The 25,341-nt window shown below is 46.4% G+C and overlaps 1 protein-coding gene and 1 long non-coding RNA gene across 13 annotated transcripts in view; one reads left to right on the top strand and one right to left on the bottom strand.

Annotated features, from left to right (window-relative positions):
- LOC136021814 (uncharacterized) overlaps positions 1 to 25,341 on the top strand; it is a 28,340-nt gene that overhangs the window by 1,397 nt on the left and 1,602 nt on the right. Inside the window, exons 1-10 of one of the 8 annotated variants that reach the window (XR_010615897.1) lie at positions 451 to 2,591; positions 3,448 to 3,584; positions 6,964 to 7,223; positions 7,825 to 7,896; positions 8,799 to 8,884; positions 10,949 to 10,985; positions 11,086 to 12,925; positions 15,771 to 15,858; positions 16,799 to 16,920; positions 17,369 to 17,501. This is a non-coding gene — a long non-coding RNA (uncharacterized LOC136021814). Of the gene's footprint in view, positions 1 to 450; positions 2,592 to 3,447; positions 3,585 to 6,963; positions 7,224 to 7,824; positions 7,897 to 8,798; positions 8,885 to 10,948; positions 10,986 to 11,085; positions 12,926 to 15,770; positions 15,859 to 16,798; positions 16,921 to 17,368; positions 17,502 to 23,937; positions 25,039 to 25,341 lie in introns of those variants that run through there. The other 7 variants (XR_010615894.1, XR_010615893.1, XR_010615899.1 and 4 more) reach the window with 7 other exon arrangements.
- The window catches only part of LOC136021813 (sphingosine-1-phosphate transporter SPNS2-like), a 129,043-nt gene continuing 104,146 nt past the window's right edge, over positions 445 to 25,341 (bottom strand). Inside the window, exons 11-14 of one of the 5 annotated variants that reach the window (XR_010615892.1) lie at positions 19,005 to 19,168; positions 18,354 to 18,436; positions 5,008 to 5,054; positions 445 to 3,636 (exon numbers count right to left, since the gene is read on the bottom strand). Coding sequence is in view for 4 of the 5 variants with exons in the window: in XM_065694435.1 (XP_065550507.1) it covers positions 3,627 to 3,636; positions 5,008 to 5,054; positions 9,927 to 10,029; positions 19,005 to 19,168 (324 nt within the window). In the remaining variant the exon portion in view is untranslated. Of the gene's footprint in view, positions 3,637 to 5,007; positions 5,055 to 8,307; positions 8,383 to 9,926; positions 10,030 to 18,353; positions 18,437 to 19,004; positions 19,169 to 25,341 lie in introns of those variants that run through there. The other 4 variants (XM_065694435.1, XM_065694438.1, XM_065694436.1 and 1 more) reach the window with 4 other exon arrangements.

Genomic DNA, 25,341 nt, shown 5'->3' with positions numbered 1-25,341 from the left:
CGTACAAGCCACCTAATTGCTTCTGTAGTGGGTGCATGGTGCAGATGCAGTATGAGCTGTGGAGGGGCTTAATGCTTGCTTAAAAGGATACCTTTATGGAGTGGAGTGGAATGAGAAAGGTGTCATGATGAGCTGAGGGGCACCTGGACCCTCCCTGGTGCACTCTGGCCACCCTGCATGATCCTGATAGATGCAGGAAGGCTGCATCTGACATTGTCAGTCCCATAGGGCACATGGAGACTGGAAGGAGCCTGTGCTTGTGGAGAGCCATGGGACACACTCGGCCTTGGGCGGAGGTGTGGAAGAGGCACAGAGCAGGGTCAGGACTCAGCAGTGACAGGCAAACCCTGGATACTTTTCCCCTTGCTTGGGCTCCTGTGCTGAGGAGCTGTCTGTGTGCTGGGAGGGGAGGGCACGAGCAGTGCCCATCTGGTAGAAACACTACCCATATGTTTGCAAATGAATTCAGGGGCTCCTGTTCGTATACTCACACAAAGTGGTTCTGTGTGCAAGGGAGCAGTGGTTTTAAAGGTATCTATGCCCTTATTGGAACTACTTAATTTTGTGTTGAAGTTTAGAGCCACAAACATAACCTTGATAACCTGAATGACGACTTATTTAAGCGACAGGGTGGAATCCTGCCCCATTCAGTGTAATGGACATTAAAATATGTGGGTTCTTTATTAAAAACTTATTTTCTTTTCCTATTAACAGCCTTTCTTTATAAACCCAGAAATGCTGATTTCAGTGGGGGTTCTTATTTAGTGTGGATATAAGAAATAGACATTCAGTCCAGAATTCTCACTCCAGAAGTACTTCCTATGTGTATAACAGAAATTGTTCCACTGCTCCAGAGGGTCAACAACCAAATGGCCCCAGCAGCTTCCAAGCCTGGTTACATCAGTACCTGCCTAATATGGAGTCACAGGGGAAACCAGCACAGCATTGCTTGCTAAGTCCAGAGTTCAGCACCACTGTAATACAATACTGTAGCATACAGGTATAGTGTAGACCCCTGATCTAAGTGAACTGGTTTCCCTCTAACAGACTGAATACCTTTACAGAAGCACTAACTGAACAATCCTTCACAGCTAAACCAAGAAATGCAGCCTTGCAGCTCCTGGCCATTAAGATGTGGTCATCAAAGTGTAAAGGAGCAGCAGCATCCGCAGGAGGTGGAAAGCCCAAGTTTCCATTCTGTTAATCCTCTCTGAGCTGTCATAGCTGCTGCTTTGGCTTCCCTCTCTCAGCCTGGAACACATGGGATTCAGGGATCCCTTGGTGTGGCACTGCTGCAGGTAGGACTCCCTTCTCCCTCTCTGGCTTGCTCCCTTCACTCTTCCCTTGGTAAAAACAAAGCCACAGCAGTTTCCTTCATATGCATAGGAGCTGCAGCCAGCCTCCAGTCACAGCCTGTGCCTCTCTGACAAGGGCTGGGGCTTGTTTCCAACAAAGCAAGCTAGTGAAAGTACACAACAGTTCCCTTTCCATTGTTGACACCTGAGAATTAAGGTTAAAGGCAATTCCTAAGCTCTGAACTTCAGCAGGAATGCTCCATTTTGTTGACAGTAAATGCTACAATGGAGAGAGCCCATCGGAAAAGCAATGTAGGAAATGTGGCTTATCGTCTTTGGTCTCCGAGATGAAATGACTGATTGTTGGGCTGCTTTTTGTTTCTTTTTAAACGGCTTAACAAAGAATTTCTTAATGGGAATAAGAACTTCATGTGCCTTTAAAGCCAAGAGTTTGGCTCCCAGACTGCAAAGTGTTTCCCCTAGGAATGTAAATACTGGCATGAGGTGGGAAATGAAGCATTGTTGTGGATTGGCTTTGCTTTATTATTTCTAGCACCCGCTTGCTGTTCTCCAGAGGATGCCCAGGCACTCGAGGAAAATGTTTGGCTCTGGTTGTTTAGCCAAATCCTAAAGCTCTTGTTCAGCTATTTTAGGTGACAGAGCATCCTTTGCAGAAGAGTCCACTGGAGTTTGAGGAGGAAGGGCTCACGTTGTCACAGGAGTCACCCCCAGGATCCATCTGGGCAGCGACTGGCTCTGTGGTGAGCATTAACCAGTTTGGTGATACCTGGAGTTACCAGTCATCTCTACTACAGTGCAGTACTACAGGACCTAGCACATCCTGGAAGTGAGCAGGAGATAGACTCCAGGTGTACTGCCAGTACCTTCCTGTGTCTCTGAACAAGCTTCCAGCCTAAACTCACATCCATTCCGAGTCTGGCATTTCCTTTGCTGATTTATCTGCTACCTACTCGAGCTGTGTGCTAAGGGGAGTACCTAACCTTCAGGAGACATCTAAACCGAACAAAGGGAGTGGGAAGTTCCCTGAATCCATGCCCTTTCTCTGGAAGCCTGGCTCCTGCTCCAGGGCCTGCGCTCACCTGCCTTTCCCAGCATCAGCCTGACACAGCATAAATTTGGCTTGTGGAGGCCAAATGCAGGAAACAAGACTGCAGTGAAATGGCACTTTGACTTTCAGATACACGCTTCTGCGTTTGAGGCTCACACAGTTCAGACACTGACCTTGTCTACTACAGATCTCAACTGCATCTTCATAAGGATAAAAGTGACCCTGTGGTAAGTGTAGCCTGGGACTGTTCCTGGGGTTGGGCATGCATTCAGCCTAAGCACTGTTTGTGGTAGAGTATTAGCATGAACAATACATGTAGTATGATATGCACGTAAACAAAGCAGGGTGTCACTGGCACAGCAGTATTGCACTACCAGGCCCTAGATAAAGCCATTCAGCCAGGTGGATTTTGGTACTTTAAGAACCTGTGAACGTCCTTGGGCGAGGCTGAATTTAGCATATTGAGCAAACTAGAGCCTCTGTGTGTTTCAGTCCAAAGTTCTTCTGGGCCTTTCTGTAACAACCACCAGCACACCCAGTGCAGTGAAACTCTCTCCTCTGTCCCATTGCTCAGCCTTGGGTGACAGGTAAGTCACCCACTGGAAATCTCCCTGTGGTGCCCTTGCAGGGCCTTATCCCAGGGCACTGAGATGAGGAGAGCTGTGGACGTTACTCATGTCTGGTATGGTTGCACAGGCAGCACCAGATTTTCAATGTTTAAATAAAAACTGTTTATCTAAATATATATATATATATCTGTCATCTAATGTCTTCAGCACAGATAAAGCATCTTATGACATATTTAAATAAAAAATAATAATCTGAATTGAGCCTTCAGTGTTCAAGAACAGGTGATGTACAGAATATGTCCCCAACTAGTGCAGTCTCTGGGTGCTGACACAACAGCAGCATTCAGTAGGACGTAAGTTGCCCTATAAACGATGTGGACTTTGTTGACTACAACTAAAACCATATACACAATCTACAGTCACTCACTTGGATAGCACATTTGGGGTCCAGTTGCTTTTGGTGCTCAGAGGAACCTGTGAACGTCTTTATGCTCAAGAAGTTCTTGTGTTCCAGGTTGCCCTGCTCACGTCCTGATGCCTGACCCTGCAGGCTGCAGTGGTGCGATTGATTTGGTGCTGGAGAACCCTTCCAGGGTGGTGTGGAGCTGAGGGATCCACTGGTTTCCAGTATGGAAGGGCTTCGAGCTCCAGGTTGGTGTGGTGGTGGGAGCAGGAGTCCACATGGCATTTCCTTCACTGGCAGCTGTAAACAGGGAAGAGATGAAGGTGGTGAATGGGATAGAATCACAGTCACAAGGAAGTATTGGTAATGGTGAGCATGTGCACCACAGCTCTGTGGCACCCCTAGCAGTGAGCCCAGCTCTCAGTCTTGCTTCTAACAAGACAGAGCAGACCTGCACCTTCTCGCACCCTTGCTTTAAAGAGCTCATCTAGTGACTGGTGAGATCCTACTGGTGCATGCTGTGGTGTATCTGATTGCCCAGGAGCTTTCCTAGACGAAGTGGGAAGGACAACCAGCTCTCTCGCTGCAGGATTTCCTGGGATGTATGCTCCATGTTATGCAGGAAATTGCCCCTGACCTTAAAAATCAGTCACTGCTGGGTTACAGCAAAACTCCCTGGAATGATGACCTGGTTTCTCTCAACCTGTATAAAACTGGACCAAAACGGAAGTACAGTGAAAAACCTTGGTGTGCAGAGCCCCAAGTGTTCAGTGTTGTATAAGGCAAGTCTCAGCAACACCAACTCCTGTTTTCTCACAGGCTTTTTTGAGGCTTTAAAACCCAACCAAACAACAAACACCTTTGTCTAAAAGCTGCTGGTAAATAATAATGTGTGAGTGCACATCCAGCCCGGAGACTGCAAAGCCCAGGCAGGCCTGTCAAATCCTTAGCCTACGACAAAACATACTCCGCTATGTGGAAGTAACACATCTGCTGTACTAGAGATTACATTAAGTCTTTTCCCCCCAAAAGGCCGTTCTTAAGTGTGCTATTGAGTTCTGATTATATGATTAGTCTTTCAATGCATTTAATTTATGGGGGAAAAAAGGCTCCTCTTCAAAAACTTGCTTTAATTAATTTTGGCTACAGTAAAACGCTGGGAAGTGTTTATCAGTCATGTCAGCTCTGAGTGCTGGGGAGTGATAAGAATAGCAGAGACCCAAGGGAGAAGAAAGGGCAGAGGGAATGGGACCCTCCCTCTGGCTCACTGCCCTGGAGCAGGGGTTGCAGTGGGGACGGGCCTTGCAGCAAGTTCATGTAATGCCAGAAAACCTTTTTCTGCAGAAAATGTGGACTGTGGTAAGAATGGTCATTTGATGGTGAGCTGATGTTGGACCCAGAGCAAGGCAGCAGCAGGTTTTAGGAACGCCAGATATGTGCTGAGTTCTGGCCCTGGACAACCACACTACAACTCAGTACAACAAAGGATACTTGACCCCTGGATTGCCTGTTCTTGATTTGCTCGCATGTGGGTTGAGGGTAGCAAAGGTGCAGACGGTGGCTGTCTAAGGTTAACTTCTTTCCAGCTGAGAAGGGAAGAAGTGTGTTCTCGCAAGGGGTTTGGGAGAGGACGGGGTAGCTGGAAACCAGTTGCTGGTTTGGGTCACTCACCGTCTCAGACTTTCACAGAGGCTGGTGGCATCACAAGTTGATTCACCCTGGTAAAGGGAAAACACAAGTGACATGTGAGAGCTGCGATTAGCAAAGAAACAGGCTCCTAAAAACACACCAGCCTATTAAATCCAGGTTGCTGTTGCTTAACTGTTTCTAAAGAGATAGATAGGACATTAATAACTGTCCTGCACAAGGGTATAAAGCTGAGGCAGTCCTGACAATTGCTGGAACATGCCAAGTACCATTGCTGACACTAATTGACAAGGATTTGGGAAGGTCCCAAAGGCATTCAGCTGTAGCAATTGTTTCCCTAAGCCAGTAACAAGATTGCTCATCCAGTGGCTGCTGCATGGTGTCCTCCAGCCTGACAGCATGAATGTAAAGTCACCACTGCTAAAAATTACACTAAGGAAAAAGGAGCTGGCTTCCAGTTTTTCAGCTCCCAAATCCCTGCGGGTGTGCTAGGCAGCTGCTCCCAAGTGATGGATGGAGTCCAGCGGGGATTGCAGTGGCACCAGGCAGAAGCTGGCCTCGGCAAGGTGTTGTCCTGCACCTTCATCTGAGGGGAACAGCTCCAAGGGATACCCAGGGAAAAGGCTGTGATTTACAGAGTTCAGCCCTTTGCTCTGCTCCTATTCCCTGCAGCACATGCCCTGTGCAATCCAGCCTTCCTGCTGCAGCAGCTCACCCCTTCTCCTGCCCCACACTGCTCATGCCTTCCCAGACTGTGGTTACTGAGGGACAGGAGCCTTTGGTAGTGTTAATCCCAGCAGGGTGCTGTGTGGACTCTTAAGAATGACAAGTCATCCTCAGACTCTAAGACCTCTGGGCCTTGTTCTCTCTCTCTGATGCTCCCTGGCCTCAATGGGAGCTCCTGAATTCTTACAGCGACAATGGAATCCCCCAGCTCACCGAAGAACCTGACGTGTTTGAATGCTTTTACCCAAATGTACTCTTAACTGTACTTGGTCAACTGGAGAATGAATCACAAAGAGTCCATTGGCTGTGCTAACTTAAAGTAACAAATACACTGAAACAGCAGTACTTTATAGCTTAAAGGGCTGCAGCAGGACTTTGCCATCATGGGTAAAAGCACAGCTTGTTTCTGAAGCAGTGAAAAGCTGGGCAGGTTTACAGGAAGATCACAGGAGCCGTCACTGCCTGAGGTCCTCCCAGGTAAGAACTTCTTAGTGAAACATCATTTTCCTTTGGAAAATGCTGATTCCTTAAAGCCACACTTCCTACCTGACCGGAAGGCATTTTTGCTTAAGAGGTATGATGCTGGATCAGCCCCGTGTTCCAGGATAAAATTAACCAGTGACAAGGGGACACCTTCCAAGAAATCTCTGCATCAGGATACAGCTCTTCACACCAACCTCACAGGAAGTTTGCCTCCAAGATGCACAGAAGCCTCTGTGCCTTTCCAGGCTATAAACTGAAATGTTTTTGGTGCAGGAGCTGATCTAAGTTTCTTTGTACCATTCTTGGTAACCCTGCTGCACTGGACATCTCACTGTACTGAACATTGTAACTGCGCTTTAATGTCAGCACACATCAGGAAGATGAAACATATTTAACCTTGTGATGCTACAGTCAGCTTTAGAAATAAGAAATAAAATATGATATGTTATGAAGCTCTCATAGAATACTAGAACTCCAGATGTTTGACAGGCACGTCCCTTAACATGTAATTCATCCCACATTTTTACAAGATACAGAATACGTACAGGAAAAGTCAGGTTTTGCCATTACTTTAGAACAGAGAACCCACCTGCACTGCTGGCAGATGAACCATAAATTCACACAACCTTCCTTCTGTTACTTATAGTTCAGGTTCCTATAGGATAAAATGCACCTCCCACAGAAGCACTTACTTATGCTGTCCCCAGGTTATGAGAGTTACTTATTCTTTGCATTTTTACACATTTCTCTCAACTCCTGCTTTATCTCTAGGTTACAGATGGGAGCAGAGGCCTGGAGGGGCTAATCCTGAACTGCGTTTAGAGGATTGCACAGGAAATTACGCCCCACACGACTTGAGAACCTGCTGGGGAGAGAAGTGACTTTGAGGGATCACATAGGAAGCTACTGGCAGAAGAAGGAACTGAAATAATTCCCCAGAGGTGGGATGGTGCAGTCTTCATCCTCTCTAGAAGAACTGGGCTGTCGACAGCAGTCACTGGCTTATGCACAGCCCCCTTTCAATGATGCAGGTCTACTCTGATTCTCTATGCTTTAAAGAAAAACCACTAATGACAAATTCTAGATTCTCTCTAAGTGCTACGCTGTAGTATGTGGACTTAAGCTAACAAGGCTCAAGAGCATCCAAATCCCTGTTTTAGTCCCACTTGCCTTTCTAATAGCGATAATCCCACCCTGAATAGATCGCCGCTTCCGATTTGGTGATAGGCGCTGACTGAACGTTGGTTCCTAAATTGTTCTATTTTCTCTGCGGCGTTTTCTCAAGATTTTGAATATTTTCATTCCTTGAAGGGACTGGGGTGGGAACCATTCAGCTGTTTCCTGAGGGGGAGGAAACTTGCCCAAATTGCCTTTCAAGAACAGAAGCTGTACAGCTTCTTTGGTTGTTTTTATGGGCTCCTCCAGCAGTTTAAAGATGTGGCTGACTCCTTCTAACCTCATCATTTCCTCTCCTGTCCAACCTAAATATTTCTCCTAGATCCTATCAAACCATTTCCATGTAGTGTGACAGCATCTATAATTCTGAAGTATTTATAAGACTGTTTAATATTAAACCACATGCTCTAGAGCTGTTAAATATTGATGCTATGTAAAATGGATCTGATTTCACAGCCTGTTAGAGAACTGCATAAGAAAAAGAAGACTAATTTAAGATAACAGATGCATGGCCAGGATCTCTCACAGGTCAGCTATCCTCTATTTCAGGAACGATGCAGAGATTATTCTCCAAATGCTCTGTCCCTTTTCAGTCCACGCACATTTTGTATCCTACAGCTTTCCAGAAGCCCTGTTTTCTTGCTACCTAAACAAGTCAGGCTCTGGCTTTTGTAACAGAGAAACATATTAGGAAATAATGTCCTAGTTTTTACAGCTTGCTGTACTTAACATCACTTAACTTTTACAACCAACACTAAAATGCTTCGTTGGGGGCCTTCTAGCCTGCAAATAACTCAGATTTGACTAGTGGGAGCTCATTCACAGACAAGAATATTGGGGCTGCAGGTACAGCTACATCGCTGGCCTTAGCCTGGGATTAAGGATCCTCCTTCACATCACTGGAGAGTCTGTGTTTCTGATGTACTGTCCATTAAAGTGCCTGTTTGAAGCAGTGCTTCAGGGAGGGATTCCAGCGTAGCAGTCACCAACAGTCTGAAAGGTCTTGTGAACACACTGAAACCAGGAATCGTAGGTGAGGAACATGGACATGGACACACATCCCTGAAGGTAATGAGACTTCCTGGCCTCAAATCTGTGAAAACCAAATCTCCTTTTCAAGTACAGCTAGTTAAAGAAGGGGTTTTTTTTGCATCAAAGCGTTAGAGCCCATGCCATGATCCACCTGTGTGTCAGTGGTGATTAGCAACCAGCCTGGTGCAGCATTCTGCAAATCCAGCTACTGAAACTCATCTGGAGCATTCAAATCTAATGTTGCTGTCTGAACCCCAGAGGCTAAGGATTACCATTTGTAGCTCCACCCTGTATGACTTTCAGCTGTAACGGTGACTGTTATTGCCTGACAAATGAACAGAGGAAGTTACTTGCACATGAGGTTAACTCACAATATTGTCATCACTGTATTCCTGCAGGTAATGGACAAAATAGTTACGGAGTAGGAGAGCTGGGGTAGCCTTCGTATTGGGTTTCCTGATCTCCAAATGCACACAAGCATCACGTAAGTTAAAATCCTAGGGTAGAAGTCATGCTCCCACTGGGGTCTTGCTGACACCCATAAGAGGACAAGTGTAGTTGCAGCAGGAAGGAAGAACATTAAGGCAGAGGAGCATAAAGTGGGTTCTGGCAAAGCAAAGTCCTCTCTCTGCACAACAACCACCTCCTGATTTACCAGCTGTGATTCAGAAAGGGAGAAATGTCAGGAAAGCGTGTGTTGCACTGGGCTTACTTCATCCACCACCTTGTTACTGCAGGGATCAATTGCCTTAAATAAATCCTTGCTGAAGCCAGTTGCCAAAACACATTAACATTTCAGTAAACACAGGAGGGAAACGGACACAATTTACAGATCTTCCCACTCACATTTTCCATCACTGCTGCATACTGTCAACACCCTCAAAACCAGAGTCAGCTACAAGAGGATATAAAGATTATTGTAGTTGGCCTGCCAGCAATACAAACAGGTAACACAGGACCAGGAAACGCCGTAAGATGACACCCACCACATTACTGCATCTCATTCGTACTCTGCTCAGACCCTACTGCTGTGTCTCACCGGTATTTCACCATATAGGGATTTACAGCAGCATTTCACTGCAATTTTGTCACATTTCCCTTGAGGACTTGGATTCAAATTCTGTTGAACACACCAAGTGTCATCTACTAATGTACAGTGCCAACAGGGCTGCACATGCGGGCACTGAGATTATGTAGATTTCTGCCTTTAAACCAAAGTCATCCATAGCTATTCTGCTTTCTCATATCATTTTGCTCACTGCAGAAGCCTCACTGCTGTCTTATCTACTGCAGAGTTCTTTGCCAGCTTGGCTTTCTACCACACTTGTAACATCCTGGTCCCAACAACACACCACCTTTTTGCCAGACACTGTCAGAAGAGCATAAACCAGCAGGCTGGAGACTGGTTCAAGCATGTCCCTTTTGTGCCCTTCATTATACAGAGTTTTTAATCAAGCAGTGCACATGTCAGTCAATATGTTAGCCATTACTGTCCTCCAGTAACTAGGTACAATTGCCATTTTTACCTGCAGTTGGAGGGAGATGGCTTCAGTTCCCCACTCTACAACAGAGTTCTCCCAGGATGCTGAACAAGCTGCTACATGCCTCCATCTCCTCCCTAAAAAATAGCTGCAGAACATGAAACCTTAGTACAGCCTATTGCCTTCTGAGCACGGTGTAAAACCAGCCAAATCAAGGATTGCTTCCAGAAAGCATGTCCTTTTTTAGCTGAATTCAAGCTATTTTGATAGTTAAGTCAGTAACTTTGGGACAAGAGGCTCAAGATTAACAACGTGTTACTGCAGAACACCCAGTGCTTTGATTTAAAAGGCTCCTGGTGTGCTGCAGCTGAAAACAATGACTGAAAGTGAAGCTGCAGGTAAGGTGAGCAATGATAATACATCAACCTAGAAATATCTCAGTGAGTGGTACAGGGACAGGACTGGCTCAGCTAAAAATAGTCTACGCATTGATGCTTTGATAATCATAACAGGTTCATCCAGCCTCCCAGGAGCAGGGTCTGTTTGATGGAGCTGAGGTCAGTTTGCTAAAGGAAAAGGATGCTAACAACATTTAACAGAGAATCAGGCACAGGAGTAGCTTGCGCTGGAGTGGGAAACCACTGGTTACTGTGGCTCTGCTGCATGCTTGTGCTCACTCGTTCTTACGTGGAGAGAAAGCCTGGGGCTTGTGTAAACCTGAGCCACTCCAAGGCTCAAACAGGACTGGGCTGTGGGCAGCCCTCCCAGTGGCCACTGGCATGGAATTACCCTTCCCTCTGGACGCAGAGTTGGTGCAATGAGCAGCAGCTCTCACGGACACAACCCTATGGGAGCTTTGTGCTGGCAACTGGCAGGTGCTCCACCAGCTGCGCTAGACACATGAATTGGCTTAAATCCCCTTTTCTTCCTGCACGTCACCAGGTCTAGCCAATGGAGTATGAGTATCGTGTACAGCAAATAATACAGTTTTTTCTCTCTCTACTCAGTACAGACCCTTAAAGCTGTGCAGACTATGTTGGTATTTTCTATCTGTTCATTTAACCTAGGTGCTGAGCATGTTTGCCTCCAGAGGAAGAAACACAGGTCAGCTTCTAGATCTCCTCTTTAGCAGCTCTTGACGGAGAAGAAAATTGGCATCAGGGGAAAAAAAAAAAATCAATAACCTTTCCTTCTATTTTTCCAGGCAGCTGCAAGAGAACAGATATGACCGCGAGCAGACAACAGCACTCATTTGGGTATCAAGGACGCAGAAAGAAATGAACTCCAGAGATAGCTCCTGCCTTACAGCTCTGCAGGGGACACTCATGTGGACTCCTCAAGTTAGGGAAGATGTGGGTTTCAGGAAGCTCTCAAAACTTTGTACCCGAGTCTGCTTCTGAATGGATCATTCTGACAGATACTGAAGGGCGCAGATTTAAGGTGGTGGGATTTCAACACCATGGAAGATGTTGGTAACATCATATTCTTACATTTATTGAAATAATGGAGGAAAGAGGAAGTCTTCATTTTTCTTGGCATGATTGAATAGGAAAGGGGATAAAACATGACAAAAAAGCAGGTATGGTCTAATTAAATCTTTAAAGAGAAAATCCTGTAGAACTTCCTGATGCCACTTGATTACAAACGTACTTCTTCCCCTCCACAAGAACTGCCTTATGGTACCCCTCTTTTCACCAGCCTCTAAGCTACCAGATACGAGGAGCTGTCCTGTTTTGCTCCACTGCAACAGTCTGGGCAAGCCCTGTCTGGCATCTGGTAGTGGTCTGGCAGCAACTCAGTGAATGACCAGGCCAGAGCACTTAGGGCACTCCTTACTGAAGAATTGGAAATGTCTCTGGGAACAAAATGACCCCCAGCATTGGGGCCAACGACCCAACCACAGGTAAATTCCTCTAACACACAGCCACAGCTTGCTGAAAACCTGCCTTGCAGGTTCCTCCCCGTGAAGAGGTCATCTACTCTTGCTAAAAGTCAATACCTTCGTAAGATGCTTTGTGACCGTTCCAGGCTGCAGGAAACAGACTAGCAAGGCTGAATTTTGCATGACTTCTTCTATTTCCTTGTGTCAGGAAGGGTTTCTGGCTTGGAAAGCTGCCTTCTGTTCAGTGCTCCAGTCACCTGTGTGGAATCTGATCAGATTTCCTATCTGTGCCAGGGCTGCCTTAGCAAAGAAACTGTCTTGGCAAGAGTTTAAAATACCTCTTGGAGGGCCTGATAAAGTCCGTCCTGCCAAGTACTATCCTTTGCAATGACAATGCAAATTGACATATTGAATCCACTGTAAGCATATGATTTAAGTGCCCTTTGTACCTTGTGGGCAAGTGCTTTCAGTCCTGTTTTTGGGGACAGCATCTGGCTTCCTGAAGCTTGCAGCAGAGTCAGTAGCCAAGACAGCAGTAGGACTCCAAGCAGTTCTTGAGCTGGTGCTGCTTTTGGACAAGGACACTTTGCCTTCTTATAACTTCAGGCACATGGAGAAATTCCATTCTTGCTGCAGAACAGCACTTAAGTAGCTAGGAATAGTCTAGGAATATTGTTTTCCTTTCTTGGTGGCACAGAAGATTAACCTCAGAAGGTCAGTGCATGTGGGGAATTGATGGGCTGAGAGAACCATGAAGTTCTGCCTGCAGCCTCTTCCACAGCTTGCACTTCCAAGAGCATTGCCAGCACCAGCTGGCTCAGTCCTCCTGCCTGTACTTAAGCGAAGCTCCTGCTGCCAACAATTAACTTGGAACAGCATATTTCAAATGCCATGAGCATTTTGAGTAAGGACCACAATTGAGCTCCAAATGGCTGTGAACAACCAAACTGACCTTTGGCATCTTCCTGCCTAACCTGCAGGAAATCTGCAAGTTGACTAAAGCAGCAGAACAAATCAGTGGTTTTTTCCTATATGAGACCATATTTTCCATCTGCATGAAACCAGCAGCTCCCAACTGAAGAACCAAACCAGCATTTAAAATTCATCCAGTCCCAAGCTGTCACATTCCAGTATTTGTTCTGTTTATGAAGATACAACCATGGTGAGTGAACAGGGGGAAAAAAAAACAGGCTTTTCCCAGCACTAATAGAACTACTTACACTTTCACCACCTCTTCCCTTTATGTTCTCAGCTCTTTAATTCCACATAACCATATAATTCCATCTGCAGACACATGGTCTTTATCATGCCACCCTCGGATATTCAAAACACAACCCTTGCCTCCTTCCATCGTGACAGATCCTCTGCATCCTAATCTAGGCTTTTTGCTGCAAGTTCACATGCTTTCAAAGGATGAGGATATCTTATCTGGGCTAAGAAAGCATTGTGAGTTTCTATCATTGTGGGCTATGTTTAATTATTGTTCTTCTTTGTAAAGTAAAAACTAAACAAAGCAATCACATTATTCCCCTAAATAGCTAAATATCAGCAGTGAGTGAAGTGTTCCTCGAATATCCCTTTATGGGTGTTGTTAAAATCCACTTGCTGGCGGCGAAATCCTCAAATCCAAACTCTGCTTCGATGCAGCACTGAGCTGTATCTGCATAGTAAGTGTCCAGCCTGTTTAAAATCCCCCTTAGAATCACAGAATAGTTCAGGCTGGAAAGGACCTTAAGATCATCCAGCTCCAACCCCCTTGCCATGGGCAGGGACACCTCACACTAAACTCTGCCACCCAAGGCCCTGTCCAACCTGGCCTTGAACACTGCCAGGGATGGAGCACTCACAGCCTCCCTGGGCAACCGATTCCAGTGCCTCACCACCCTAACAGGAAAGAATTTCCTCCTTATATCCAATCTAAACCACCCCTGTTTAAGTGTGAACCCGTTACCCCTTGCCCTGTCACTACAGTCCCTGACTAAGAGTCCCTCCCCAGCATCCCTATAGGCCCCCTTCAGATACTGGAAGGCTGCTATTAGGTCCCCACGCAGCCTTCTCTCCTCCAGGCTGAACAGCCCCAACTTTGCAATACATCTTCAGATATTTCATAGGAGAAATGCTCTTTTTGGTGATGCCAACTCCCAGAATGGCACATGCTCTGCACCACTCTAGTGCGCCAGTGTAATACCTGTGGCACTACTAATGGAGGGGACTCTCCTTTGGTGGCAATAACATGGGGCCATCTGATGGGTCCTTCCTGTCTCTAACTGCTGCCACAGAAAAATCAGAAAGAGAGAGCTGACAGCTCTGGGAGTCCTTCCCCTGCCCCACATAATAGAATCTGCAAAGCAAAAATAAGGTCAGACACTTTCAAATTGCTGCAATAGGAGAACAGGGAGATCATTTTATATCTAGCTCTAGAAAAGGCTAAAAATAAGCCTGATGGGAGGCAGAAGACAGCCCGAAAATGGATTATTCTCATTTTTTCTGTAATCTAATTTGTAGCAGGGCTTGGTTAAGACAGCAGACACGGTGTGTGGACAAGGGATGGCTCTTTCTGTGGCTTGCACTAGCTTGTCTGTAATGAGTGTTTTCTTTCTCATGTTTGTACCCCCCCACTTCCCAGATGAACCGTTCATCCGCACCGCTCCTCAGCAAGTTTCCACACCTCAGCAAAGGTGTTAATATATTTTTCCTTATTAAATGTTTAATTTTAATTTTAGGAGAAAAGAAAAACCAACAAGAGCTGTTTAAATAACCCGATTCTTGTGTGAACAAATGGGTGAACACTTCAGGCTTGCAGGTCTCTCTGGAGTGCTGAGTGGCACCTAGTCAAACAAAATCCTTTTGTTCTGTCCAGCTCCATCCGTTATTTCTCCTGTTCATGCCTGCACCAGGGATACAACACTGCAGTTGCATCCTGCTGCCTGATCTGCATTGCTGTATCTTTGGCAAAAATAGCCAGCATATAGCACGCAGGATGCAGAGAGGGACCGAACAATTATCATCCAGAGCATCCTTATGTACCTCTGGAAGGATATGGGGAAAAAAACCAGAAAATTTTGTGTTTCCAGGTGTAAGAACAGGGATTAAATAAAAAATATACGTTTAAAGAAATAATGCTTTGAGGGGTAGAGTGTCCTACACCCGCACAGGGTCGTGTTTCTTGAGAAGAATCCGGGTGAGTTTGGGTTTGGAGGCAGAACTGCAGGATCACCCTATGCTGCTGCAGAGCACTTGTGCACTCACGGGCCTGTGCCTGGGCACAGGCACAGCATCGTCCCACAGCAAAGCTCCAGATGCTTCATGCTGACACTGACTGCTCAGGAAGAATCATGTTATACACTAATTATATCAGTGATTTATATCCCTGGTGCCCAAAAGGTTCCACACCTTGGGAAAAGGGATATTCTTTTTTCCCGTTTCATAATAAAAAGAGCACGTTCTTCCCAATTCCTGGTGAAGCCACTGCTTCATAAGAAGGATGTGGAGCTGCTGGAGTGAGTCCAGAGGAGGCCGTGGAGATGCTGCAAGGGGAGGAGCAGCTCTGCTCTGGAGCCAGGCTGAGAGAGCTGGGCTGGGGCAGCCTGGAGAAGAGAAGGCTCCTGAAGGGGAGACCTGAGAGCAGCTCCAGTGCCTAAAGGGGCTGCAGGAAACCTGGAGAGGGGCTTGGGGCAAGGGCCTGTAGGGACAGGCCAAAGGGAATGGCTTGAACCTGCCAGAGGGGAGACTGAGATGAGACGTTAGGAAGAAATCCTTCCCTGTGAGGGTGCTGAGGCGCTGGCACAGGGTGCCCAGAGAAGCTGTGGCTGCCCCATCCCTGGCAGTGCTCAAGGCCAGGTTGGACACAGGGGCTTGGAGCACCCTGCTCCAGTGGAAGGGGTCCCTGCCTGTGGCAGGGGTTGGAGCTGGGTGAGCTTTAAGCTCCCTTCCAACCCAAACCATTCTATGATTCTACAAGTGAAAGACATCTTGATGGTCATCGGCTTTCGGATCTGTTTCTGTAGGGCTCTGCCATGGCCAGACTGTTGGTGTACATTCATCTTCCAGAGGATCACAATGTATAGCTGAGTCTCGCAAATTTCCATCAGGCAGGTAAGAGAGAAATACAGTCCAGGCAACAGCCATGTTTGGAAATAAAATACAACTGCTTTAACCCACCACTGCAGTAGCACAGAACAGGAAAGGAACAACGATACGGACAAGTGAAATCGCAGCAGGAATTGTACCTGAGTGGTTTAAAAAAAGAACTGGAGTAGTTATTATTGCTCGTGCATAGGTTTCTGCTGGAGCTCTGCTCTTAACCATTTTCTCTCTCTTACCACTTTTCAAGGGTGGGATTAAATTTGTATTATAAAAATTGCCCCCAAAAGCATTGGATTATATTAGAGCGATGTGATGTACTGTATTGCGTTCTCTGCTAGTCCTAAATCTACTAAAAGCCTCTTTAAGCTGTCAGACTTCTGAAGCAGCATGGAAATAGTAATCAAAGAATTGTGATTTTTAAAAAGGCAAAAGAGCTGCTGTATAAAGAACATTTTTATTTCTTGTGAGAGGGGCACCTTTGTGACTGGAATTCCTGTGCTAAAATAGGAACCTGCAAAATATGCCCGGAATTGTGGCAATGATAAAAGTAGCGTGAAAAAAAGTCACGAGGCCCTGGAAGCCTGGACATTCTGTTTTTGAAAGGAAGTGTGGTGGCAACTGGAGGAAGCCTTACAGGAAAGACGTTGCTCTCCTGATACTCCGGCCTGCCTGGAAGAAGGAATTATCTCTAAGCAAAAGCCCAGAGACCATTAAACAAAGGAACAAACAAACAGAACAATCCTAGCAATAAAACCCCAAAGTGCTTTTTGCAGGAGCAGGGAACACTTCATCTCCATAGGCAGAGCTGCAGAGAGCAGCGTTCCACTTCTTTGCTTCCATATTAGTTCATTAGAGAGGTCTGTGACATCTGCCCTGAGAGCCCTGACCCAACTGGTGATGAATGGGTTTAATCTCTGGCGTGTGACACCAGCGTTTGTGATTCCTGCAGGTTAATTGATTTCTTTTGGCAAAGCGCATTTCCAAGTCCTGTTGTCTGAGCAGCATGACTGACTGCAGCGGGAAGACAAGGCATCTCGACAGAGGAATGCTCCTGTACCTGACAAGCCATAGGTAGGATGCAAGGGAAGGCTGGAAGTCTTTGCCAGGGGTGCACAATGCCAAGTGCAGATGGCCCGTCACGTAGGTGGGAGCTGCACGTTGGATTTGGAGTCCAGCGTGGAGTTTTAAGCTGCTGATAGCAAAGTGCTCTGTTGTCTTTTCTCTCATGGCAAGCATGCAGCTAATAACAAACCCTCTCCCGTGAATTCTTCTGAGGAGACCACTGAACCCATCAGCAATGGGAGGCGGGACCTGATCAGCAGCACAGACACTGCAGCACATGGCAGGGAGTATTTAGCAAAGATACTGATCTGAGCTGCCCTCCCCAGGAATCTGCAGGATGCCAGGGTATTTTTAACATGAGAGTGGGCATATCTTGGAAACTGCTCCGGGAGTCGTTTGAGAGAAATTATTTTGTTAACTGTTTTATGACAACTGTTCTCCCTCTGTATCCGTGCAGGTGTGTGCACGAGGGGGATTTCATCTGCTGCACTGTATCACTGCACTGACCAAACACACCTTTTGGCTGCTTGCAGCAAAAAGAAGACACCCTGAGCACCTAGAAGCTTATGTTCTTCTTGCCACGTCTGCAGGTACTCACTGCTTAGATCTGCATGTACCGATCATGTGCACCATTACAGAAATAGGGCTGAAAGGCAGTCAGAGAGCAGTTCCCCCCTTCAAACTGCAAGAATGAGCCAGGGTAACCTTCAGAAACACAGGACAGCTTTCAGGCTTCTTCTAATGATCCACTGTAGCATTTACCTCTTTTTCTCTCTTTGGAAGTTCTTCCTAACATCTGATCCCCAATTTCCCTTCTTGCAACATAAAGCCCTTATATGCAGGTAACAAACCAGGTACACGTCAGTCATGTCCCATCTCCAAAGACACACTGAAGTTCAGCTGTGCAGGACTTGCCCTCCATACAAGATATATAATGAGGTCTTGTTTTTTCCACGACATTTAAACAGCTCATTAGAAGGGCAGCATATATACCTAAAGGCACCACGAGGCAGAAACTCCTTCCTTTCTCTGGTATTTATGTGTTAGGAAGAGGCAGGTGGAACTGATCTTACAGGGCCACAGCACCATCTGTGGCACTGCTCCCAAATCTCTTTCATCCATCTGATATGATAGCGTGAGCCAGCAAGTATCACCCAAACTGTTCACTCACTTATGTCAACTTCCAAACACCTTCTTTTCCTCCTAGTTGTACTAAGTCTAGTGACAGGATGTGCCAGGGCCCCTCTCCTTACGGCACAGCAAGGAATCCTCCCCTCTCTTTGTCTGCACAATTTGGACAAGCCGTTAACGTCTGCATTGTCTCCCACTCCCCCAGCAGGAGGAAGGCACCGCAACATCAGACTAGTCACCTACCCACATATTCAGCATGACATTATACATAGATACTCTTATTTTTTGACAATTATGAGAAAGAGACTAACCCCAGCAGTTTGTATGTCATGTGGAAGCGTCTTCTGAATTACTGTAGTTGCCAACCGTGAGGTGGTCCGAATCGGTTTCTTTACTGAAAAACAGTAGCTTTCTTTTTACAAGCTGCAATAAGGGACTGGGAAACGCTATGCTTGTTACAGCGACCCTTGAGCACCTCTGTCCCCACACACAGCTTGCTTCCTTCTTGCCTGATGCTCCTGTGTGTTCGGGGTAGTGAGCAGGGCACAGGGGCTGAGGTGGGACTGTGCGCTCAGCTTTGACCACCAAGCTCTGTAAAGTACCTCTGGCTCTTCACCTAACAGGCCATTGGTTCCAGCACACAGCAACCCCTCACTACAGATGGCCTGGGCTGTGGCATGCTCACGCAAGGGTGACCTCAACTACTGTGCTCCCCTCCAGGCCATATGGCCAACAACCGAGATCCACCAGAGCAGAAGCGTGTAAAGGATGCCCAGCCAGCATGACCCAAGCCCCTGTGCTTCGTGCAGCCTCATGCACTCTGCTGAGCTGAGGTTCTGAACACACAACCCAACATCCTTTATCTGGAAGGACCAATGCCAGGCAAAGAGAACAAGCATATTGTTCAAGAGAGAAAACAGGCTGCGCGGTACCTCCCGGTTTGCAATTGCCAGGTTACTCACTGTTGTTCAGCTTTGGCTCGGTCACTTAGGAAGAAGAGGGCTGTGGCCAGGAAAAACATCCCTCCCAGGACAACGACAAACGGGCAGAGCATGAGTGCGTACCCCAAGCTGAGGAACTCCCAGACTGGGGACTCCTTTGTGCTTTGTCGGATCAGGTCTGAGATCTAGGAGAGATAGGCAAAAAAAATCAGTCACTCAGATGAAAAAGAGACACGATAATGGTGAAGGGAACAGGATTCCCTGAACAGCCCAACCACCCACTGAACATATGCATGAGGTTTAAAATGGAACAGTGCGTTCAGTGAAAGCTGAACGTCCCTTGCACGCTTCAGCCTTCCACATGCCACTCCGGAGCCTGGGCAACTCACGCTGTGAGCAGCTTGGCAGGGGTTCTCCTCTCCCTGTCACTCTTCTGGCCTGATCTATTCCTCCTCCTACAGCCCTCTCCATCTTCTTCCTGGCTGTTTCCGTGACTGCATCCGTGGGTGTCTAACCTGGCTGTACTGAGCAAGCCCCGCAGGGTGCCGGCAGGGCCACGCAGGCACTGCTCAGTGGGTGAGGAAGACAGACATCCATCTTCCACAGTGTCTGTCAAGTCCTGCTTACTCCTACACCCTACCTACCTGTCAGCAAAAGGAGGTATTAAATTACATTTCTGTGTATTGAGTGGGAAGGGGAAATGTTTTTCACAGAAGAAACCCAGAGATTTCATCTGATTTTCAGAAACACAACCCAAACATGGGGTTTTGTATCCCCATGTCTGTTACGGGCCCTATTCCCTCCTCTAACCACCTCAGCTTGCTGCTTTGAAGTGTAATTGTGTGCAAGATGTGACTCTGCCCCCAGGCCCAGACCAGGCCTGTTGCACAGGGGCTGTGCTCACACCTAAGAACCACACACACCAAGTCTGTGGGTAAGGCAGCCTGCGTCTTCCAACAGCAGAAACCATTATGATACGAAGCGAATGCAAGTCTGTGCTTACACGAAGGAGCAATCGCATGCACTGGCAGGATTTAGTTCATAATGAAAAGCTTTTGCTAAAACTCAGTAATATTTAATGACTGTAGCTAAAAGAACCACATTTTAATATTTATAGCCCAGCAAACAACTTTACTCTCCATAAATCCAGCAGAGCTGTGCCAGCAGTAGGGTGGGTCTCAAGGCATTGGGCATTTAAATGTCCAGCTCTGGTTTTGTCTGTGACCTTTTGTTGGGGCAGTTTATACCATGAGACTGCAGGGAATTTGCAACACAGAGCCCTGCTGCTGTTTGCACACACAAATCGGTTCCAGAAACAGGCAAAGCTTCCGCAGCAGCTTCTAAAGTGCTACTGGTGTGGTTTAAGCAGCTGAACCCAGGACACTATAGTACTGCTAATGTAAGAGGTGACACCGGACACAAACTACAAGCAAAATCCGACATTCCAGGCTTAAATCTTGACAATTGAGTGATAAATGTCACAGGCAGGAGAAATCACCTATTCACAGCCCTGCAGCCAGCTGTAGCCCCTGCAAGGTGAAACGTGTGTGAAGAGATGCCCCAGCAGAGGCCAAGCACAACAGGAGGTCACAGAAGGATAACACTTGTGGGGTGTCCAACGGACAGGTTGCAGTGTGCCTCAGTGGGGAGACTGGAGCACTGATGGTCTCTTGTGCCTCAATGTCTGTCCTCCAGCTCAGCCTGGCTCCTATGGGAGCGAAGGAAAGGAGCAGTGACCAGCCTGATGCTGGAGGTGAAACCACTGCACGCAAAAGAGCAGAGGAGTCTTTCAGGATGGGGCGTTCCCAAGGAGAGAGGAGTGAATAAACACTGGAATCATGGAATGGTTTGGGCTGTAAGGGACCTTGAAGCTCATCCAGTTCCAACCCACGGGCAGGGACACCTTCCATAGACCAAGTTGCTCCAGTGTTGCCTTGAACACTGCCAGGGATGGGGCAGCCACAGCTTCTCTGGGCAAGAGTGTGTCTATAGAAGGAACTGAAGGGTTTTAGCCAGAATTCTCTGTTTCATTCCCTGCCCTAGAAAGGAGGAGGAGAAAATTTCGGTGCTTGGGATATAGTTAAGGAAGTGTTCCTGACCTCTCAGAGAGGACTTTAGTCAAAGGGTGTAACACACCCACGGAAAATCAACAGTGTTATGAACCAGACTTTTGTGAGAAATGATGGTTGAAGTCCTTAGACTAAAGGCAAGTAACAGAGGCTATTGGTCTGCGAGACTTATTAGAAAATAGCAACACGACTTGCATGTGAAAAGAACACAGCCACAGGGAATTAGCAGAACGTGCACTGCCCCCAGAGACATGGACATCAGCTGGTAATTTATTCCCTCCTGTATCCAGACACCTTAATTCCCAACATTTCCCCGATTCGTCATTATGGACCAAAATCTGGCACTGAGTCAGCCCCTCTATGTGCAATAGCCAGAACTGAGGCCGTTCTGGAATAAATATAGAAATTCTAAACCACGTCTCATTTTGGGAAATGGATGCAATTATCCTCCAAAAGGACCAGCCAATAAATCACTCGACAAATTGACATGATAAATCAGCAGCAGAGGATGAAAAGCCAGGCATGTGCTCCCAACTGTTTTCTCTTATGGATGATAGGACATTAAAGGCTAAAACCAGCTTTGAAAACAGTCTCCAACAAATAGATCTCCCAATGCAGCTCGCCCCACACCTTCCCTCCATAGCAACATGTTGACCTTTTACACCAACAAATCTTGTTAATATTGAATCTGCTGAGTTTTTCAATTTTAACCCCATACTCTTAGAGCCCATTGCAGAAGCAGCAGTGTTCCTCCCATCGAGATACTTCCCACCAAGCCAGCTGGGCTTCCTCATCTGTCTCCCCTCATCCATGTCTGCATCTCATCTCTAGAACTTTATCAAGACCCACATACATGTTTTTGCTGTTAACTTAGGAGTCACTGTTCCCTGTTGGTTTGTTCCATGCAGTTACAAGCCACCTGCTAAGACTGGAACTTTGGCATCTCCTTTCAAGAGGGCACAGGACATAATTACAGACTTGGGCTCCAAGAATGACATACTGTTTGCCAAATGCTCTGCTCTGTATTGCCAGGTTTTGACTGCCCAGGCCCCTCGCGGTGGCAGCATCCTGATTTGTCTAACTGTGATTTGGCAAGACCTAACCTAGCATCATATTGGGTGTCTTCTATCATGAGTAAGAACAAGCGAGGGTTGCACGCACAGCAGTGCCAGTTCTCCCACCCGGCGCCGTGTGTGGGATTCCTTTCTTTGTTCTGCCAATTGGTAGGTGGCAAAAAAACTTCCAAACATTTATCCAAGATGTGGGGGTGGAAAATCAATGAGGAAATCCTGCTGCTGCTTTGCAGCCTCATCTAAAGCCTTTGATAACATCCTAACTGCAAAAGTTCACATCGTCTTTTCCCTCCCTGTGTAAAATAGATCTTAGAATAGAGGAATGACTTTGCTAAATCAGCTTCAACTCATGGCACTTCTGCCACAGAATACAAACGGCCCGTATTCAGGCAGTGGCAGCCAACTGGATGGAGTCCAGCTAGAGATAAGGCTCACTTTCTGGAGAACAAACAATACAGCTGCAGTGGGCATGATCCAGAAGCCCAGAATCTCTGGTTGTGTCTCAATCTGAGTGCAGAAGACAATGAAAAGAAAACCAGAAACTCCATTACCTTCCCTGGGAAGCATGTGCTGTGTGGTCTGGAACACCGGACAGGTCCCTGGTACAATAACGGATCAGGCCCTAGGAAGACTTCTTGCTTCTGTGTCCCTGTCCCTCCTCACCAGCATGAGTGGTTAAATTCAACTGATTTACTAATTAGACAATGTAACAGTGACAACATCTTTGAAATGATCATTCCATCTCCTCTGTCTCATTGCTGAGTCAAACAGCTCAATTCCTCTGCAGCTGCTTGATTTCTCTGCATTTCTGACACTGCCTCTTGGGCACGAGTCTTGCTACATAAATGATGCTTTGCACTGCAGCGTCTGGCACAAATACCTGATTTGCATCATTACCAGTTTGATACAAGCCAGGTTCTCCCTGGCTCCTTTCTTTTCATGATCCCTGTAACACCACAGTGGTTTGGGGTTCGCCCACTCTGAATTCAGAGATGGATGTGAAAGGTTTCTTTGATTTATTTCCTTTTAAATCTAACATGAACGCAAATGAAGACTAGAAACAAAAATAAGGCATTTTGTAAAGTAAAAGTAAATTTGCTGAGGCTGTGGGGGAGCACAAGCATTTATACTGTGCTAAATGGCATGAGAAACACATTATACAAAGAGGACGTAAACCTGACTAATTTATTATATTCATTCAGAAAACTGCAGAAAGGTAAAAGAAATTAAAGTCTAAAAGTTATTCAGTTTCAACTTTGGCATGTTTGGATGTTGAAGAGATAAAAAAGCAAAACATCATTGTGCCCGCCTGATATCACGAACTCATTTAATACTCGGTGACAGTATCAATACCCTGCACTGGTGCTGGTACCCAAGTCTGCCCCAGCAGTACCCGCAGCAGGGATTCCTGCACTGCTTCTGCACTGGGAGTGCGCAGGGTCCTCGGCAGCACAGAGGGAGAAACCACTTATTTAATGCAATTTTAGCGCACAGGAGTGACAGAGCAGATGGTAACGAGATACTTTCACATACTTTAAACCTCCGTCCATCTAAACTACAGAGAACCTGCACTTGTAACCAGAGGCACAGGAAGCAGGTGCACAGCAGGTCTGGAAAGGAACCTGGACAGGCTGTGAGCCCTTGGCAAAGAGTGTTTGGTACATGGGAAGTCATTTGGGTTTTTAATGCAGGCTTAAACCTTGTCTGTTGCTGAGTCATCACAAGTGGGCAGCTTGTTAGCTCGTTGCAATGATGAGATAAATCCTATGTGGATTGGTCTCCAGGTGCTTAATTCCCCCTCTTTTTTTACAGCTGACAGCCATGTCAAAGATTTGGCCTTTCCTGCACTATGAAAAAGGCTTTTAATTACTCAGTTCAGCCCGGACCAGAGAAATCCTCAACTTAAAGCTACTGCATGAAGAAAGAGATAATAAGGATGAGGGGCTGGGGGTTCTCTTCCTCAGTGTTTCCCTGACCTATGTACATCAGATGTTGGACTGCAAGCGCAAGTCCCATTTTGCCCACTGCAGTCTGGGTCATGCACAGCATGAATGCAGGGGAAGATCTCTACAGGAGTGATATCATGGGGCTACAGCACAGCAGCCAAGTAGCTGGCATTGGGTAAAGAAAGAATGATAAAAACCATAAATGTGTGCCACATCTCAGCTACTATCTCCATCAGGTGATGGAAGATGCTGCCAATACACACTCGTATATACTATAAATGTTAGAACATGTAACATAGAATCAGTGAAGAATTTGGGTTGGAAGGGATCTTAAATCTAGTTTCAACCCCCTGGACAAGCAGGGACACTTCCACTAGACCAGGTTGCTCAAACATGCTGCAAAAGGCACCAAGACAGAGAGCTCCACTGCAGCCTTAATCCCACATCAGCACTGGAATACCCCCTGGCAGACCATAAAGCAGAGAGCGATGCTAGGAGAGCAACCTGCACATTGTTGTTACAGGATATGCTTGCCTTTTTGAACTCCTGTTCGTCTCACAGCCAGCTCTGGCAGAAGAGACAGTACTTTGTAATCACTAGCAAGCACATAATGGGCCATATTTGAGGAATGGCTGCACAGGCCAGACAGGGACAAACACCCAGACTGCAGCATCACATCACAATAATACACTTTATTCCACTTTTAATTCAGGCAGTGGTGGATTTGAGCCCCAACAGGCTGTGGCCTGTTTTAATCCAGGAAACTAAACTGGAAAAACTGTTATTCCACAGTAAGCACTGTAAGCACAGACCTACACTAACGTAGCCATAACATTCTGAACGATAGAAAACAACTTTTAAACCATAATGCATTAATTCCACTACCTCAGGCAGGCAAGTCTTTACATATAGGACTTCTTTCTATACATATGTATTTACTTGAATGGGTAAACACCTTTGAAACCAAATCCACAAAAAGGCTGTCTCTAACTGGGACAAGAAGGTGTGAAATCTACACCTTCGGTTGTAACTTTCATTATAGAAGTATCTTAATTGCTACATTTACTCCAGTTTTGAGTTACCCCTAATAAATGTTGATCTGCCATCCTTAATACTCTGCACCAGCGATAATTAACACTGTTCTGCTAGCTGCTTGCTAAGGGAAGGTCATTAGCATCCTCACTGTTGAAGTAGCTCATTAGATCTAGTTTATGAACCTACTCACATAAGAAAGTCGGGGAAGGGAGAAAAAGGAAGGGTAAGAAGTGGT

This window comes from Lathamus discolor, chromosome 14 (assembly GCF_037157495.1).
Source record: "Lathamus discolor isolate bLatDis1 chromosome 14, bLatDis1.hap1, whole genome shotgun sequence".
NCBI lineage: Eukaryota > Metazoa > Chordata > Aves > Psittaciformes > Psittacidae > Lathamus > Lathamus discolor.
Note: the sequence above shows the minus strand (reverse complement) of the source record. Positions and strands in the feature narration are given on the sequence as shown.